Genomic DNA, 20,071 nt, shown 5'->3' with positions numbered 1-20,071 from the left:
GACGCACACAGTCTCACAAACACACACACCCCTGCCAGACAAGTATTCTCAGCATTGTAAAAAAATATATATCTATATCCCTCCCCACGGCTGGAAATGCACGGCCAATGTTTCTACCAGCAGATGCCTCTCACTAGAGCAATGTGAATTGTGGAAGGGAGCCCTGTTGAAAAAAAATACAAGGAAAATGGCTTCCCTGGTGGAGCTTAATACTTCTCAGAACCTGGACAACAGCTGTAAAAATACACAGTCAGCCCCTTTCCAGCATCATCCAGCTAATCCATCCGTCTAGCGCTCATGCACGGCACATTCGTGTTGCTCTATGGACGGCGATCAGGCCCCTTCGAGCTTCAGTTTTATTCCAGACGCAGGGTTAGCTGGGGACAGCCGTCAGCAGGGACACTGCAGTTGTTTCAGTTTTACGGTGAATGAGGTTCCCTCCTAGAGGATTTCAGACACTGCCTTGGCTGTCTGGGCAGCTATCTGCACAAACCAGACCCAATTCAACGCCTCCTCTGGCCCAGCCCGCTCCTTCGTTTATTTCCCCACCTCCCCTGTCTTTCACGACGTGTCCCACGTGTCCTTCATGCGTTGCTGAATCCCTAGTCGCTACTCCGTGTGGCCTGTGCCACTGACACACTCCCTTAATAACTCCCCGACTCATCCCTTCCCCCCGCACTCTCTTTCTCCCTGATTTCCCAACTCTACGTTGGACTGACTTTCCTCCCGGATTCAAGGGGCAGAGTTCCTGTTGAGAACTGGCAGCATGGTCTAAAGGGTGGAACAGCAGACTGGGGAATCAGGAGACCTTCATTCTGTGCCACTGACCTGCTGGGTGACCTTGAGCCAGTCACGTCCCTGCTCCGTGCCTCAGTTTCCCCTCCTACCTTGTCTGTTTAGCTTGTAAGTTCTTCTGTCTCTCACTGCATGTCGATACTGCACCTAGCACAATGGGGCCCTGATCTCAACTGGGGCCGCTAGGCCATGTTGTAATATAAATAATAATTGGATGGGTGTTGGTCCTCATTTACATGCTCATGGCTGGTCTATTGGGCACTACAATGGCCCAAATTAGTTCTCCTAATTTTGTTAGATAAATGAGCGTTTTCTCTCACATATATATAAACCCCCCTCCTGAATTCTGATCACTTCCAGGTCTTTTGAAGATCTGTCACTGTCTGAGAGCCCTGTAATGGGGAACACCGCTGGGGCCTCTTGGCGGAAACGGCTGTTCGGGCAGCCCTTTGTGCTGGGATAAGGCCTTCCCGTCCCCTCCTGCAGAATCACCTCCCTTTGGGTCAGTTCTCTGCAGAGAGGTTCCAATGGGAGGCAAGGAAGCCCTCCCAGCCAGCCACTTAGTTCTGGTTCTCAGCCTGCAGCTCTCCCTCTTCCTAGGTGCGTATCTGCCCTCACCCTAGCCCCTCACGGGAACGGATTGATTTTAGCCTCGCAGCATCCCAGGAGGGGGGACATCTTTGCAGGAGTGGGAACTGAGGCACAGAGAGATTAAGGCCCTGATCTTCAAAGGTACCTAGGCCCAACTCCCATGGAAGACCTAACCCTGCCCTGCTTTCAATGGGAGTTAGGCATCTTTGAGAACCTGGGCCAAAGTGACTTGAGTGAGGTCACACAGGACATCTAGGTCTGATCCGGGACGCACACCTAGTCTCAGTCCAGTGCCCGATCCATTAAACCACCCTTCCTACAAAGCTGCACAGTACTCTCTCTCTCTCTCTCTGACTTTCTGGGCAAAATTTATCTCTGTGCCGAGGGCCCCAGGGCTTATGCCCCACTTAATAATCCCACTTAACCTCTCCTTGTTTGTTTACTATGATTACTATTGTGCCCTCGCCCAGCGCTTCACTGTGCTTGGCGCTGTACAGACTCAGAACAAAAAGACAGTCCCTGTCCTACAGAGCTTGCAATCCAAGCTGCTCTTAAGTAACTGGTCCTAGCATGACTTAAATAGGGCATAAGCCTCACGCTGACCCCCAGGGAGAAGGCTGGAAGTCCCAGAGTGGCTCTCACAGATTCTGTGAGCAGCAGGAGCTCCTTGTGGATTTTCCAGGAGGAAATTCCCTCAGGCAGTGCCACCTCCGGAAACCGATCAGGTCCAGCCAGCCACTGCATCTGGAATCGCACAGAGGGTCTGTCTACACTGCCGTCCGAGGTGCGGCTGCGGATCTAGCCAGCTCCAGTAACGAGAGCAGTGAACCTGCAGCAACCTGGGCTCGCCACTCGAGTACCTACCCAGTGGTCCTGTGTGGACCCGTACAGCCCGCACTACCGCCGCCTCACTGCTACTTGCTGGATGGAGCTCAGCGACCTAGATCAGAGCTAGCTGGGGTATGTCTACACGAGCTGCAGTCGCTTCTCTGACTGTAGTGTAGACAGACCCAGAGCCTTAACCATGTGGGATTCACACGGAGCTCTCTTTGTTGTCCCTCAATCCTGCAAGGTGCTGAGCACTCTGGATCCAGCAAAAGCACGTAGACGCAGGCTTAGTTTTACATAGGTGAGCAGCCCCATTGACTTGAGTGGGAGGAAAGTATCCATTTGTCGCCTTTTATTTCATACTTAGCTTATAAACCTTTTGGGGCAAGGACCATTTGTTGGTTATAGCTGTGTACAGCTCCGGGCCCTGATCCCTGATGGGGATATGTAAGCACTACTCCGATACAAACAACAAATAGCAATGAAAAGATATTAAATCCCGAATTCTTTACTCAGTTATCCGACAGCTTTTCCACGGTAACTGGTCACAGCAGCAACTTCGCACTCATGAAAGACCAACTAACTCATGTGTAGGTGCTGGAACTAGGGGTGCAGCTGCACCCGCTGTCTTGAAGTGGTTTCCGTCAGATCCAGGGTTTACAGTTTGGTTCAATGGCTCTCAGCCCCCACCCCCACTGTACAAATTGTTCCAGCCCCCCTGCTCTTATGCCAAGTAGGACTTTATACCCCCAAAAGGGAAAAGAGCCAGAGACGTCACAAGTGCACTACGGACTTTGCTCATTGCCAACGTATTGTACGTAGGTGCTCAGATACCATGGTGATGGGCAGTGACACAAAACCCTAAGGTAGATAGGCAGATTTTACTCAATCCTTTAAAAAAGCACCTGCTGAATTCCCAAAGGTGAATTTCACCTGAGTAAATATTTCAGGATTTCCCCCCAAGATTTAAAAAAACACAAAACAAACCCCCCAAAGTCCTTAGTCTTGAGAAAAGAAGACTGGGGGGGGGAGTGGCCGGCGGACCAGGTAAAAGTCTTCAAATATGTTAAAGGCTGTTACAAAGAGGACAGTGATCAGTTGTTCTCCACGTCCGCTGAAGGTAGGATAAGAAGTAATAGGCTTACTCTGCAGCAAGGGAGATTTAAGTTAGATGTTGGGGAAAACTTTCTAACGAGAGGGGTAGCTGAGCTCTGGAACAGGATTCCGAGGGAGGTTGTGGAATTCACTGGAGGTTTTTAAGAACTGGCTGGACAAACCCCTGTCAGGAATGGTCTAGGTCCTGTTTCAGCGCAGGGGGCTGGACTGGATGACTTCTTGAGGTCCCTTCCAGCCCTACATTTCTCTGATTCTATGAAATATCCTTCCCTGAGTTACTGCGAATACCTCAAATGATTAAACCTTTTACAAATCTCACTTTCCACCCCCGATGCTTTGTGTTCACCTTTTAGAGCCCATCCCGCAAGTGCTGAAAACACATAAGTTTCACTTATGGTTTATAGTCAATTTCTATCTAATCTAATCACCGATCATCTATCTATCTATCTATCTAAATCATCCTAGCCTGTCCATCTCATAAGGCTGTGGGTCATTTCTATGGATTTTAGGTTTCTTAAAAACATCTGTGTTTTTTGTTGAGGGGAGGACTGGGGTGTTTTTTATTTTATTTTATTTTTGTTTGATTGATTTGTTTTATGGAACGTAAATCTAGGAGTTTAGGCCCTGATACTGCAGTGGACCCCAGCACCCACCCGGCGCTCATTGCAGGATCAGAGGCTAAACCTGGCAGCGTTCCTTTAAGAAACCCTACTCTATTTAAACGAGGTTTAGAATTAAAAGGGTGATCAATCTTAGTGCAGCACTAGTGGGAGCTGCTATAATATGTCCAGCCAGCCAGATTATGGATCTGATGGGGGATTCACCCACACGTTGCCCTAATTCAGGCTGGGTCCCTGCCTCCCTTCCCTTTCTCCCCCAGACCTCACCCCCATGCCTCTGGCTGCCACCCAAGGCAGGTGGTATAAATAGAAAGGTGGTTGTGACTGCCTGGATCGCTCAGCCTCGGGAACAGCTGTGCCCAAGACACACCCACAGGCTGAGCAGTCAGTGAGTCCTAAATCTCATCTCCCTGCATCCAGGGCAGAAGCGCGCCGGAGGGGGGTGGGGAGCCCAGGAAGCCAGCTGGCCCACCGCCCGTAGAGGCAGGCCTGCTGCAGCCCACGCTGCCTATCGGGGGTTTGTTTACAAAACATACAACCCCTCGTCCCTTCCCAGGCAACACCTGGCACGTGTGATTCCCCCTTCCCTGCCAGCTTCTGGATCCATGCTGCTTAAAGGACTCTCCCTGTCTCTGGATGGAGAATGACAAGGGAGAGAGACATGCAACAGGGAAAGGAGGTTGTTGCCATCCAGTGCATGGAAAATGGGTCAAAAACTAATGAATGGCTCCTGAGTAGAACTGCACAGGCTGATCTAATCTATCTATCAACGTATGCAAGTCAAGATCCGTCTGTCTTTCTATCTCCCCACCCCATGCATCCAGCCACACTCTCTTTCTCCCCCAGTTTATCTGTTTCCTTTTCCTTGCTCTCTGTTGTTTCCCTCGTCACCTTCGTTGGATGGCTCCTCGCCCTAGGATTCTTAGCTCCCAGGCCCAATTATCTTCTTAATCACACCAGTGCAACTGCGGGGTAGTCAGAGGACTGTAACGGGCTTAACCGAGGGGAATTTGCCCCAATGGGGCCTAGTTCTCCCATTTTATGTGTCCCTCGTGTAATCCCCCCACCTTCCCTGTCACATGGCTACAACTCCCGTGCACACAACTATGCACAGATAAATGCGCGCACACTACGTGCGGTGATGAGAAGAACTATATTTTGCACATCGCTAGCCCCTTTCATCTGAGCTCTGTACAAACAGGGGGAAATCCTGGGCAGAGAGCCAGTGTGATACCTTAGCACCACTTAAGTCCCCAGCCTGGCACTGTCCCCCCTGCCCGGGGGCAGGGTTCTCCCAGCGAGGACAACTTTCTTTCCAGCTCAGGTTTCGGTTCTGCAATTTGCAGGTAGCAGTCTCCTGCAATGTGATGGTTATTTCCGTGCAGTGGCGCACAAGGCTAATATCACTCTGGATGTATTAACAGGAGCTTTGTAAGTAAGACACAGGAGGTAACTGGGGCGATTCTCTCATTCTGCTCAGCCCTGGTGAGGCCTCAGCTGGAATCGTGCGTCCAGTTCTGGGCATCACTTCAGGAAAGAAGTGGACAAATTGGAGGGAGTCCAGAGAAGAGCAACAAAAGTGATTGAGGGTTTAGAAAACCTGAATGATGAGGAAAGGTTAAAAAAACCGGGCGTGTTTAGTCTTGAGAAAAGAAGGCTGAGGGCGGGACCTTTAACTTTCTTCAAATACTTTAAGGGCTGTTACAAAGAGGACAGGAATCCATTGTTCTCCATGGCCACTGGAGGTAGGACAAGATTTAATGAGCTTAATCTGCAGCCATAGGGAGATTTCGGTTAGCCCTTGGGAAAAATCTTTCTACCTTTCAGGGTCTTTAAGCTCTGTGAAGTGAGGCTTTCAAGGGAGGTTGTGGAGTCCCTGTCATTGCTGTTTTTTAAGAGCAGGTTAAATAACTCGTCAAGGATGGTCTAGGTTCACTTGGTCCTGCCTCAGTGCAGGGGGCTAGACTGGATGATCTCTCGAGGTCCCTTCCAGCCTGACATTGCTATGAGAGTAGCCACTGGAAATCTGAGTCCCATTGTGCTAGGTGGACAAGAGACAACCCCTGCCCCAAAGCGCTCACAGCTTGAATAGACAAACTAGACAGGGGTGGAAGGGGAAACTGAGGTCACGGAGCCTGTTAGCGGCAGAGCCAAGAATAAAACCCAGGCCTCCCACGGCCTTAGTGAAAGCAGAACGAGATGTCTGTGCCATTGGGAGCCCGTGTGGCCAAGCCCAGTGTCCTGGCTATTCGACCACACGGGCAGAGCCTGAGTTTACAGCCTCGGTCCAGAGGTCGTTCATAGGTTGAAGGCAGCCTTCTTTCCCACCCTGGGCACCAGAACAGTGGTGGGGACCATTGCAGCTTCTTTGACCCTTAGTGCTACGGCCTGGTCCCATGGGAGGAAAGAGGGGGAACCTAAGGCTCAGGTTCCCAGCTCCTGCTGCGCCCAACCCTTGCTCCTGTCTTCCAGGGGCGTGGTGAGGATGGACGTCAACCTGCAGAACGTGGACATCAATCAGTGCGCCAGCGGCCCGGGATGGTTCAGCGATACGCACCAGTGTGATCTCAACAGTACACAGGTAAACGGGGCCGGGGCTCATTAGTGCTGCCCGCACCCCTCCCTGCCAGGCACCACTTAGCACCTTGTTTGCCCCCTCTTCCTCTGACAGCTCTTCGTTTATTGCCTCACTGAACCCCTGTGTAGGAGCAGCTTGGCCTCAGAGGCCAAGTCCAGTTCCAGACTTTCCCACAGCCCGAGCTGGGCTTTGGGGACAGGGGAGTTTCCAGCTCCCCAGGCAAACCCCAGTGCGACTGAAATCCCTCTCCCTGGGCCAGAGGGCCTGATCCAAAGCTCAGTGGAGCCAACGGAAGAACTCCCTCCGACTTCAGTGGGCTCTGGTTCAAACCCTTAGATCTCGCTTCCCTCCACTCCCAAGGGACATTATCCTTCCTTGTAATTTCACTCCTCTTTCCAGAGTCCTTCCTCTCTCCTGGTTTCTGCTACTCCCTGGCTCTCCTTCACCGCTGAATATTATCCCCACTCCTGCTGACCCATCTGCTTAGCTCAGCTGCTCCCTGCCTCGCAGCCAGTGAGGTTTACTGTGCAAATCTGCATGTACGCACATTGGTTTTTGTTTCGCCACGGAGACAGTGTGTGACCTGACTCCCTCCGAGCTGCGTGAACCCATCCCCATTCACAGACCTTTGACCCCCCCCATTCCATGGCAGCTATCACCCCTATCCCCTGAGTTCAGATGTCGCAACTCTGCACTGACCAGCTGCTGGCTGCTATGCCCCCCTATTGAAAGAGTTCCCACAGTGGGCAGTTTGAAAAGCTTCTGGAATCAGAGCCATCTTCAGTGCATAACCCCCTTCCCCCCACCCCCAAGAAGTGACCCCATGGGAATAGAATGATCTGTCTATTTTAGGTACCGATCTGCCACCCATGACCCTACTCTCTGAACACCTCACAGTCTTCAACATAGTTAGCCTCACAACCCACCAGTGAGGCAGGTGAAACCCCACTGTACAGATGGGGAAACTGAGGCACAGAGCGAGCCAAAGAGGCGGAACCTCAAAGGTATTAGGTTTTTATTATTATTAGGCATTTATTTGATTTCAGTGGGAGTTGGGCCCCTGAATAGCTTTGAGGGCCTGGGCCTAAGAGTCTTGCCCAAAGTCACACCGGAAGTCCGTTCTGGAGGAGAAAATTGCACATACGTCTCTGGCGTTCCAGGCTAGAGCCCTAACCACTGGGCAACACTGTTCTCTTTGGGAGAGGCAGGGTGCCTAGAGGTCTGCCATTAGGAGGCAGGAAGTCCTGAGTGCAATTCTGAGCTAGAACTGAAGCACTTGCTTGTAGGGTTGCCAATTTCGTTTGGACGTATTCCTGAAGGTTTCATCACTGGAGGTGATCTTCAAATCAAGATTAATCTTTAATTCCTGCAGACGCCAGGAAAATCCTGGAGGGTTGGCAACCCTACTTGCTTGGTGGGTGACGCTGAGCAAGTCCCTTTGCCTTCTGGGGGATTTCCCCATCTGTAGAATGGGGAGAATCAGGTTTTCCTCCCTCATAGGGGTCCATTAAGCTAACATCTGACCACACAAACCGCTGAGTGTGGTTAGTTAAGGACGAAGCAGATTTCAAGAGTTTTCTAACCACCTCCAATGAAGACAACACCTGTACAAAGTGTGACTTTTCCTGTAGGGCCTACAAAAATAGCCTGCTTCATTGTGGTGTGGCAAGAATGCAGCCTGGAGATCTCAAAGGCGTTGAAGGGAGTTGGGCCCCCCAACTTCCTTTGACGTTCCATGAGATTTGGGCCCCCCAGCTCACTTTGAACCTCCCATTTGTTGGGAATACAGATATTTTAGCATCATTAGCATGCGCTCTGTTTTCCTCCCCATCCCCCAGGGCCGAGTGCAGTATAAATGCCTGGATGATTAGATAGACAGAGATACCAGATTATACCCATGTTAAGGTAGGTCACATTTCGGGGCTTAATGTACTTGGCAGTGTCTCTTAGCCATCACATGGAGCATTCACCACTGTAATACCCGTCCTGGCAGCCCCGGCACGTCCCCTCTGCTCAGCAGGGAGAGAGGAAGCCAGCAGCTTCTCCAAGCAGGAGCGGGATGGGGATCGAGATGGTTGCTTTAATCATTTGGGGATTAGGAGGTTCAGCGCTTGGGATCTAATGTCCAATCAGATCTCCTGCAGCCTCCCGGGCCCTTTTAAATGACAAACCCAGCAAGATCCCACCCCACGTCCCTTTTGATGTAATTATCCATTAAAAAATAAATAGAAAGGCAGCGCGGCCGGCTTTGTTAATTAACGAATCTTGCCTTGTCCTGCTTCTCTTTTTGCTCCCATCTCTCCCATGCTGGGTAAATACCAGGGACACCCACCTCTCTCTCTCTCTCCCTGTGTAATTAAAAGGCTGCCTTTGAATTACTGGAGCGCTGCTTAAATTTGCAGGGTTAATGCACTCCAGTCGGCGGAAATCATGGAATCAGCATACAAGACCAGGAGGGGAAGGGGGCAGTTTTCAAGGCACCCAGGAGCAAAAGGAGAGGGATGGGGTGGTGGAGGGAGGACAGGCAAACGGGATGGGCTAATAGAGCCAAGGGTAATAATCCCTCCTCCGTTGCGTGATCTTTGCCACCATGACCCAGCTCAGAGACATCCCCCAAGAGCATTAATGAGCACGGTTGCTCCTTGTCTCCCTAGCTCACACTGGCTATCAGTTTCCTTGGTCTATTTCTGGCTCCCCCAGGGGATTGTGTCTCCCCATACCCACCGCATGGTTATTTGGCTCCATCCCACTCCCACCCATGGGCCAGCTGCTGCCCCCTTCCGGCATAGCCATTGGTCCTGCATGAGCAATGTGCAACTTAGCATACAAAGCTTGTGCTTCCCCTTATGACCATAGAGGGCCCGACTGAGATCTGGGCCCCACTGTGCAAACACATGGGGAGAGACAGTCCCTGCCCCAAAACTGCTGAATAGACAAGGGGGTGGGAGGCACAGAGAGGGGAAGTGAGGTGTGCAAGGTCACCCAGCAGATCAGTGCTAGATATGAGAAGAGAACCCAGGCGTCCTGATTCCCAGTCCAGTGTCCTACCTCGCTGGATCCTGCTGCATTGCTCCCGACTCTGGCGGACGGAGAGTTGAACCCAGTTGTCTGGTAGCCCTTGTCCCTGCTTTCCGGTGCTCGGCCTGTTGTCTTAGATTAAAGTTTCTCGCCCATGTTTAAAGCAGCTCCCAAAGTTCAAATGATGCAGACCCAGAGAGGTAGCACTCACACAGAAAGCCCTAGGGAAAAGCAAAACACCCAGGGATGAACCGGCCTGAACCGACAGGACTGCAGGGGTGGCAGAGTGGATACTTTGGGAGCCGCTGGCATCTTGCCTGGCCCAAAAGGAGCACTGGGAGGGGAAGCAGTGGGCGAATGGGCCTGTCACCTCTACATCCCAGACCAATGATCAGAAGCTGTTCCCCTTGTCGGAGGGTGTATCACTGGCCTGGGGAATGGAGCTGGTCCACTTCCTGAGCCAGGTGTTTGCAGCACACGGAACGCCACCCCTTGGCAGTCCCGGCACCCAGGCTGGCAGAACGGAGCAGCGCGGGAACTGTTGTGTGGGTAGCACCAGAGGCAGGGCTGTCTGAGCCAGCAATGCCGCCTGCACAAAGCGGATGATGGGGAATGCGCGCTGAGAGCCGGGAGAGGGGAGATGAGGGGAGCTTGTCTCCCTCGGCTGCCCTCCCCCACCCCCGCAATCAGTACTGCTCAGACCAGCACTGGATACAACGCAGCTGAGCAGCAAACATGCATGCGGGGGGAGGAGACAGGGATCGCTTTCCATCTAACCCATCCAGCCCCGCACCCTTTCTGCTCCCAGCCTGCCCCCTGGTTCCTGGGGCCTGCCCGGCCTCCTCTTCCTCCACCTTCAGTCTGCCCTGGGGGGCACTCCGCATGGCAGGCGAAAGATTGATTCCTCTCCCCTCAGCAATTGCCTCTCGGCAGCAGAGCCGCGGTCGACGGCTGTTGCGTTTGGAAGGACGGGGCGAGCAGCGGGCGTGGGGGCGGCGGGTAGGAGTGCCATTAGCTGCCAGCCCTTCGGTGGGTTCATGGCTGGGGCTCTCGCGGCTTCTGCCCTGCTCCCTGTTCTAGGCCTCGCATGCAATCTGTCCCATTTCTCCATCGCCATCTGGCCTCTGGCCTGGGATCGCGACATCCCTGGCATTAACTGGGGAGCTCTTTGCAGGCTGCCTGCGCCCAGCTTTTGCCCTCACGGTAGCGGGGATTAGCGCTTTGCAGCATTACGCGTCCATTTAGGTTTTAGGAGGGGATTTGAAAATCAGGCTTTTGCCTTTAATTCTTAAATGTTTAACCACTGGCTTCCAGAAGTAAATTTAAAGGGACAGGGGGACCGAACTGAGTGGGGGCGGGGGGGGACGACCCCTCTAAGGACAGAGGGACAGTCATACCAAAGAAAGCCGTCTAGATTCCCTGCCGAGAGGCGTCAGGGAGGGGCCAAACGTTCCCATTGAGGCTCCAGGTTCCCCCCAGAGAAGGGGATCCGTGTCACTCACATGTGGCATGTTTTGTTCAGTGCATCCCGCAGGAAAGCCGGGGCTTCGTTCTCGGAAGATACCTCTGTCTGTGCAAGCCGGGCTTCTATGGCGCAAGCAGGGCCTCCGGCACTGGCCAGTCCGGTAGGTGGTAACCCTGCCTGGCCTACCCCAGCCGGAGCATCTCCTCTGGGCGGCTGGGCTTGGCTTTTTCCTTGGGCTGCATCCACAATGCAAAGCCAAAGCTTGGCTCTCCTAGTGACTCATCTTACCCGGCCTCCCTCCCCATAGCATGCGAGCACCTCCCCAACAACCCTCCCCCGTTTCACAGAGGGGGAGCTGAAGCTAAGTGACTCGCCCATGGTGGTGCAGAACGTCGGTGGCTAAGCAGGGAGCTGAAGCCAGGTCTCCCATATCCAAGGCTGGTGCTTTAACCATTGTACCCTCCTTCCTCTCTAGCTTCCCAGCTCTCCGACTCCACAGGCCCCACTACCATCTCCGAGCATTATAAGCACCCGGCATTTCCAAAAGGCTCCCCTTCCCAGATGCTGCAGTTCCACCATCTGGAAATGCATCCATGAGTTTGGACCCTTGGGGCTGATCTGTGCCCTGCTTTGCCTTAACCTTGCCCTGATCTCCCACCCAGTACAAAAAAATACCCTTCATCAGTGGACAGGGATGGGCGGGACTGCAAATCACAGGGCCAAGTTAAAACTGGCTCAACCAAGAAGGGTTAATGTCACGCCTTGAGTTAACCAGGCCTTAGAGACACCCTAGCCAGAGAGAAGAGCGTCCCAATGATTGCTCTGCACCTTGGACTATCATTTATACCAGCGCAAACAAGGTGCTACCAAGTCTGAAAGGCAGCTTTTCACACCTATGCCGTGCCGGTATAGATGACGCTGTGTGGGGCGGGGCAGCAGAGAATCAGGCCCAGAGGCAGTGCTAGCCCATTGGGTGCCCTAAACAGGAATGTTTTTGCTCCCCCAACACCTAATAAAAAGCAAATGGGGGCCCCCCCTTGAGCTGCTTGGGGCCATAAGCAATTGCTTAGTCTCCTTACACCTAGCGCTGGCTCTGATCAGGCCCAGGCCCCATCCATGAGTCTGTTTTGCGGGAGGAGAGGAAGCAAAGGCTGTGCAGAGACACAGCAACATTTTAACCTTCCCGCACGCCTCCTTTTCACCCCTGCAGGCCCCGAGGAAAGCTCGTCCCAGTACGCAGGGCAGTACGGAGCCGTGGACTCTGGGACCTTGCTCGAGTGCCGGCCCTGCAAGGAAGGATGCGTGACGTGCGTGGACAACACCCCGTGTTTGATCCAGGAGGATTGGTCCCTGCGGGCTGCTGTCCTCTCTTTCCAGGCCTTCTGCATGCTGGCCGTCTTTCTCAGCATGCTGGTCTCCTACCACTTTCGAATGAGCAAGGCAAGGCATCCGGCGGTCCCGGAGGAATGCGCTTTGACTACGGGGCCCCACTTCTCTGCTACAGTGGACTCAAAAGACCCTGGTTCTTGGGCAGTCCTCCTCTCTGCAACACCTCGGGGCCATATAGTGAAGCCTCCAAGACCTGGTGCAAGTTCTGATCAGCATCCTTGGAGAGGGAGGAAAGCAGGATGCTCATCCTGGCTCAGAGCCCATGTCACACAGGGAAACGTTTTCAGTGGTCTCCAGTTTTAGGTGCCTCTGTTTTCTGGACACCCAACTTGAGCCACCTCGGCACCGAGCCCCTGCAGCTGCTGCAGACTTTGGCTGGAGCTGGGGGCGGGGGGAGGGGGAGCATGCCCTGCCGCACCCCTCTGTGAATCAAGGTCTTGAATGTCTCCAGCTGGGCACCCATAAAAGGGAGGTAGCCAAAATCAGAGGCCACTTCAGGAAACGGTGCTTCAAGCTCTGTGAACTGGGGTGACGCTATTGACTCACCTGCCTCGGTGCGGCACGGGAGGGTCAGCTGGCTGTGTGCAATGGGCAGGGGACCAGCACAACCCCTATACACACCTTAAGTCCCAAGAAAGCCCTGCTTAAGCCTTGCACAGGTGCCCTACCCGGGGGGGTGTCGACTTCCTGCCCAGCTCTCCGGAGCAGACGAGTGCTAAGCCCAGGACTAAAAACCAGGTGACCTGAGTTCTCTGCCCAGTGCTGCCCCAAAACCTGGACAGGTTGCTTTCCCCTGCTCTGTGCCTCAGTTTCCCCATATGGAAAATGGGGTGATATTTAACTGCTTCAGTCATGGGGGGGAAAGTGGAGGGTGGGGCATCCTAATTCATGTTTGTGAAGTGCTTTAAGGGCCTCATCCAGAAGGCACTAGAGGCAGCAAAGTATTATAGTTAGCAGCTTGGTTTCCCCCCGCCCCATCCATTTTCATTTAAAATAAAAATCTTCAGCTGGAAAGAGCAACGTTTCCACATGCTCCTGTTCGTTTCCATTGACAAGGGCGCCTCCTGCTGGTGACAGTCTCACCTGGCACAACTGGATTAACTCCACTTTCAAGCCACCTCCTTTTCCAATGGGATTATTTCAAGAGCCCAGGTCCAGAATATATATATTAGTTTTATTAGAGAGGGGTGTCCAGGCCCATGGAGCTTGATTCTGGGGGGCTGCAGTGAGGATGTGGGGCATTCCCCCCCCCACCAAGTAGGGGCACATTCAGGAATACCTTCTCCGCATTCAGCTCCCCTGCGGATCCATCCTCCACATTGGCATCATATGCTTGCTTGGTCTGTTCCCCCACCGCATGGATTCTCTACCACATGTGTGTCTCTCTCTCTCTCTTTGTTTCCCTAGAGGATCCGGGCATCAGGAGTTATCCTGCTGGAGACCATCCTCTTTGGATCTCTGCTTCTCTACTTCCCTGTAAGTATCTGGCTTGCATTGGGAAGTCAGCACTCCCTCCCTTGCCCCAAGAGCACCCTGACTCCGGAAGGAGGCTGGGCCGGATAGAAGTAGGTTCGGTGCTTTCCCTCTTCTCAGACCTTCCTGTCTGGTGATCTCCTTGTGCCACGGTACCTTTGATCCTAGCCAGGACAGAGAGAGAGACCCCAGGGGCCCAAATCCAGCCAACAGAGTTACACTGGGGATGGATTCACCCCAGGAATCCCAATGAAGGCACGCATTGGGCAGCTTCGCCCATCCCACCCCTCACACCAGCACAGCTACACGGCTATTTTTAGTGCACTGGCTTGATCAGAGCTAGCACAGATCCATCTACCCCGGCTGGAAATGATACCACCAGCTCCAGGGCAGATATACCCTGAGGCTACCTGCCATGCCCTCCCACAGATCCATCATCCAGCGGAGGATCCAGAGGCTAGAACAATGCCTTGCACGTATCTGAGTGTCTCTAGTATCTAGTAAGAGCCGTCAGGTAGCAGAGTGATGAGCATGGAACCGTGTAAATTCCTAGGCAGAGAGGAGCCCTCAACTGCACAAGAGCATAGACGTCTATCGCCGTTCCTCCCCGGGGATTGGCTCTGCTCCTCCTATCCCACGGGACCCTAGTTCTTTGGGATGAGGCGGTTGTCTATAGACAGACAACATCACATGGTCCCCTGATAGGGTCCTCAGAGGCTAGGAAAGCCCATGTGAGGGTTTGGGTCCAGTGGCACATTTCACTGGGGCTATTTCACACCCAGAATTCGCTGAGCCGGAGGGTATGCCTACCCTTCAAACGCTACAGCAGTGAGCTTCAGTGTAGACACAATCTACGCTGATGGGAGAAGCCACCTCCCAGAAAGGCAGTAGCTAGGTCGAAGGAAGACCAGCCCTGTGTGTTCCTGATGTTCTTCTCCCCCGAGAGCTGGGCGTGATCCAGCCAAGCTGCCTTTCTCCCCACCTACGTGGGCGCAGCTCAAAGCTGATCACAGGGCACCCCAGCTCCTGGGATAGGTCACAGTGCCCCTGCATGGGGGCGGGGGGACGAGAGGAGCCCCAGCACCTCCAGAACCCCAAGGATCAACCTCCTCCCTTCATGGCAGGAGGGACAGGAAGCAGCCTAGGGTGTACAAAAGGTGGATGGAGAGTGCGGCTCACTCTCCATTTGCTCTCCTGGAAGGACTCCCTCCAGGATCCTGGGTTTCTTCTCCAGGCCAGGAGCAGCGAGAGATCTGCCATCAAACAGGGCCTGAGGGCAACTAAGCTGATGGCTAATTTTGCTGTCCCGGACACCAGCTCCTGTGGGATCATCCTTCTCAAGAACTCAAATCCCTTTTCGGCCACTGGAATTAAATTAAATGATCTAAATCCTCTCTCTATCCTGCAAGATTTACAGCTTCTGCCTTCAAGAAAGCACCAGGGAAGGGGAACGAGTCTTTTCCAAAGTAATTGATCTTCAGGTTTTTCAGCAAATTTCTCTCACATACGTTCCCTCGCTCCCACAAAAGGGGGCAGAGGGCAGTTAGCTGGAATTTGCAAATTTGTCACCCACAATCTATTTGAATTTTTGGTGCTTATAGACTGCACATCACCGTAGTGTCCAGCTGCTGCCCATCATACTATGTCTTGGTAGCCAGTTTATGTTCCACTAGAGAAACAGCATTTGTCCTAGTGCCCTGAGCAGAGGACTGGGAGCCAGGCACCCTGTGTTTTCAATTTGACTCCTGCTGAGAGTCATTTTGTGGCCAAGGGGAGGTCACTTGATCTTCTTGGGCCTCAGTTTCCCTGTCTGCAGATGCCACATACAGGTATCAACTACATACAGACACACAGGGAATGCAACTAGAAGGCACAAAAAGATGGGCCTCTTCCACTGAAGCAAAAGGAGAACTTGTTGCAGTAGTCGGAGGTGTAACACCATGGGAGGTCTGCAACCTGTAGGAGGCAACATCAGTGCGCGCGCACACCCGGGCACAAGAAGGAGACACAAGGGACACGGGAATTGCCGTATGAGAACTCGGGGTCACCCAATGAAATTAACAGGCAGCAGGTTTAAAACAAATTTAAAACAAAAGGAAGTATTTCTTCACACAACGCACAGTCAACCTGTGGAACTCCTTGCCAGAGGATGTTGTGAAGGCCAAGTCTATAACAGGGGTCAAAAAAGAACTAGATAAGTTCATGGAGGACAGGTCCATCAATGGCTATTAGCCAGGATGGGAGGGATGGTGTCCCTAGCCTCTGTTTGCCAGAAGCTGGGAATGGGTGACAGGGGATGGATCCCTTCATGATCACCTGTTCTGTTCATTCCCTCTGGGGCACCTGGCACCTGTCAGAAGACAGGATACTGGGCTAGATGGACCTTTGGTCTGACCTAACATGGCCGTTCTTATGTTCTTATGTCACAACAGTCTCCACAAATGGCCAGGACCAGCTGCTTCAAAGGCAGGTGCAAGAAACCCTGCACTTATGGAATCGCCTACCCCCAGGGGAGGTTTCCACCTGAGGGGGTAGGAATTGGCAGAGGGGGGCTCATGCTCGGAAGCCAGAGGGTTTATGCCTCTTTTAAACTATTGCTGACTTTGGTTAGTATTTGCTAGCTGTAGAATTACCATTATCCACAGAAACATCCAGTCCCTTCTGTGTATCATGCTAGGGTTCTGACGCACAACACTGCACAGACGACGTCGGGGCTAATTCACATTTACACGAAGGCTCTGTCTAGACGAAGATACAAGATGTTTTGTTAGAACTTGGTGGCTAACCCAATCCAACAACACAACTTTTGTCTGAGTCTAGAGGAGCACCGATCTCTTTTTCCACTGCACTGGCGGCATCCCGGGGCCTCAATGTGGCTGTTAACATCCCTGACATCCATTATAACGCCCCAAAAGGCTGCCAGAGCAGTCTCAAAGGTCCACAAGTGCAAACGAGAACTGGGACCCAAATCTCAGGTGCAGGTCGAGCTGGGGAAGTCGGAGCAGCAAGTAAGGCCTTCCCATCTTCCCCAGACAGAGATCTGAGTTGCCCCGGAGTCACCCCCTCTCGCCTTTCTGTCCAGGTGTTTATCCTGTATTTCAAGCCGAGCATTTTCCGCTGCATCATCCTGCGCTGGGTGCGCATGCTTGGGTTTGCCATCGTCTACGGGACCATCACCCTCAAGCTGTACAGGTAACACAGCCAGGGCAATGACCCATCAGACAGCACCTCCTTCTACAAGCCCTCCCACCAGCAGCTGTTTCATAGAGTCCAAAGCCAAACGGGGACCATTGTGAACAACCAGGCTCATCTCCCATCTGACACAGGCCATAGGACTGCCCCAGAAATAATTCCTAGAGCAGATCTTTTCGAAAAACATCCAATCTTGATTTTAAAATGGCCAGGGATGGAGAATCCACTCTGATCATAGGATATCAGGGTTGGAAGGGACCTCAGGAGGTCATCTAGTCCAACCCCCTGCTCAAAGCAGGGCCAATCCCCAATTTTTGCTCCAGATCCCCAAATGGCCCCCTCAAGGACTGCACTCACAACCCTGGGTTTAGCAGGCCAGTGCTCAAACCACTGAGCTATCCCTCCCCCCGATCCTTAGTAAATTGTTCCAGTGAGGAGCAGAACTGGAAATAATTTCCCTAATACATGTACTAAGTTTCACCACGGCTCAGCTGCCACACAAGTCCAAAAGCCACTTGGTGTCGATTACATCCAAATCACAAATACAAGCGTATACGCACTTACACTCAATAGCCTACCAACAATGAGCATTGGTCAGAAACTCACAACTGGCTCAGGCTCGGGAGATCCTGGCCTCCCTGCAGTCATGCTATAGTGGAAGGTAACAGCTGTGACAAAGAAACCCCTAAAACCCTTGCCTTGTCTACACTATAATAAACAAGAGATGTCATTGCCAGATGCTGGACCTTAGCTAAAGCCAAATGAGGCAGATAAGAGCTGAACCCTATCCATGGGCCCAGTTAAGACAAGATTAAGGGCTGGGCCCCCTTTTTAAGGTTTTCTTCTTGTCTTTTTGCCATATTTCTTCCTAAGCATTTCTTTATAATAAATTTAACAAACCTATATCACCAATTATTTACTGCCCCTGGTACCCAATTAACCGTATTTTTCTTTTTCTTGCCTCAACCCAAACTTTAAATAAGCTTCTGGTGGTATGGGAAGATTCACACAGATCTAACACAAACAACCCAACTTTCTCAGGATCTCCTTCTTTTGGGTCACGTGCTTTGGACTTATCACACATGCTAACATCCAAACTCAATTAAAAACCATAATTCACCCAGGCCCAATGTCGGTCTATAGGCATACGGGCAGAACTTGCTCCATACAAGAGGGGGTCATTTTGTTTATTATGATTAATTATTTGTATTATCGTAGCACCCAGGAGCCACCTGGCCCCCAATGTGCCAGGTGCTGTACAAACACAGGACAAAGAGACAGTTCTCCCACCCAAGGGGTTTACAATCTCGCTGTTGAACTCTCAGCCTCGTGCTAGTTTGCAGTTACCTGCATGGCCTTGGACCTGATATAATTAATATTTTAATACCCTTCTGTCAGGTGGGCTTTTCCTTTAGCGGTGCGACAGTGCAGACAAGATGCAATGAGACTCCAGAGTGCTCAGGTTAAAACCCACCCGGCACAAAGGGACCCCAGGAAGTCCTAAGTCCGCTATCAGCTGGCCATCGAAGGAAAGACCCACGGGGAAGCTACAGTCACCTCCTCCCTCTCTGTTACGCAGGGTGCTGAAGGTGTTCCTCTCCCGCTCAGCCCAGCGAATGCCCTACATGACCAGCGGGCGGGTGCTGAAGATGCTGGGGCTGATCCTGCTCTTGGTGCTCTGGTTCCTGGCCGCCTGGACGGTGGGGATGTTGGAGAACATCGATAAGAACATCCCGCTGGTGATCCGCTCTCAGACTGCCAAGGGGCTTCAGTTCTACATCTGCGACCATGACCGGTGGGACTACATGATGGTTGTGGGTGAGACCCTGCGTCCGAAGCTTCGGACATCACAAGAGAGGGAGGGGAGGGGGCCTTCAGTTTGCCCAGAGATGTCATTGTACCAGAGTCTACAAAGGTATAAGGACACAGAGCCCCCAAATGGGGCAGGGTGCTTAAAGAGACTCAGTGGGCTTGTCTGTAGGACCCAGGCTTGTGGACTCGGTGTTTCCAATCCCATGCTTGAGAGTCCACCCTGCAGTGTAAACCTGGGTTCACAATTGCTGGACCCGGGTCTCACAGCCGTGCTAACATGTTCTTCTGACTCAAGTCTGTGGCTTGAACTGTGTCCACATTGCAAAACAACAGGGCTTGGACCCAAGTCTCAGCAGGGCTTGGGCTCTGAGCCACCCACCTAGCAAGGTCCTAGGACTTCGGTCCTGAGTGCTTGTTGACCTGGGTCAGACTGATTTGTGTGTGGACAGAAGTGGGGGCTTGGGCTCAAACCTGAGTCAGAACCCAAGCTTAGTGTGCAGTGTAGACATACGCACTGCGACCAGTTCTGGCACAGAGCAATTCTCAGCAAGGAGACAGGAAAGCCACAAGCAGGTTACCCTGACGCTTACCCTGCTCCCCAAGTGGCCTCAGCGGGATTATTCCTGCTTTAAGGTACCACCTGAGAGGAGCGAGAGTGGCAGAGCCTGGCTCGTGGCAAGGAGGGGCAGAATGGCTCCTGGAAATGCGCCTGGCTAACAATGAAAGGCCGCACGTTAGCACTGAGACGCCCGTCATGGGAGAACCCTCTGCTGTTGGTCCTCCACTCCACCCACTGTGCTGTGGAGGTGCTGGGCAGGCCTCCTTTCAGGCTCCCGCACCTACCTGGGCAACATGGGGATGTCCCGCACCGTGCACTGATGGGGAGACGCGTGCTTGAAGGCACAATGTCTGGGATCTGCGGCAGAAGCAAAGTAGTGGAAGCTATTGGACTTATAGTGCAATCCACACATACGGGCTTCCCCTCCTGTTCTCTCTTGTGGGTATATGTCCACGGATGCAGAGAGAGGTAAATAAAACAAAATAGAGGAGATATCCAGGCAGGTCTCCGGGGCTACCCCTCTTTCCCATCCTGGTCCTGACGACTCTAATAATGTGCCGTGGTTCTGGGGATCACAACGCTGCCTTCAGAACCACAGTGATCCTGCCCCGTAATCAATCTGGGCTTGCGGCATA

At 52.6% G+C, this 20,071-nt stretch overlaps 1 protein-coding gene across 1 annotated transcript in view; it reads left to right on the top strand.

Annotated features, from left to right (window-relative positions):
• The window catches only part of GPR179 (G protein-coupled receptor 179), a 36,380-nt gene that overhangs the window by 4,473 nt on the left and 11,836 nt on the right, over window positions 1-20,071 (top strand). The window contains exons 2-7 of the mRNA XM_037887162.2: window positions 6,423-6,531; window positions 11,069-11,171; window positions 12,222-12,451; window positions 13,808-13,876; window positions 16,956-17,065; window positions 18,645-18,883. Coding sequence (XP_037743090.1) covers window positions 6,423-6,531; window positions 11,069-11,171; window positions 12,222-12,451; window positions 13,808-13,876; window positions 16,956-17,065; window positions 18,645-18,883 — 860 coding nt within the window. The remainder of the gene's footprint in view (window positions 1-6,422; window positions 6,532-11,068; window positions 11,172-12,221; window positions 12,452-13,807; window positions 13,877-16,955; window positions 17,066-18,644; window positions 18,884-20,071) is intronic.

Source organism: Chelonia mydas, chromosome 27 (genome assembly GCF_015237465.2).
Source record: "Chelonia mydas isolate rCheMyd1 chromosome 27, rCheMyd1.pri.v2, whole genome shotgun sequence".
Lineage (NCBI taxonomy): Eukaryota > Metazoa > Chordata > Testudines > Cheloniidae > Chelonia > Chelonia mydas.
This window is presented reverse-complemented; position numbering and strand designations above follow the sequence as displayed.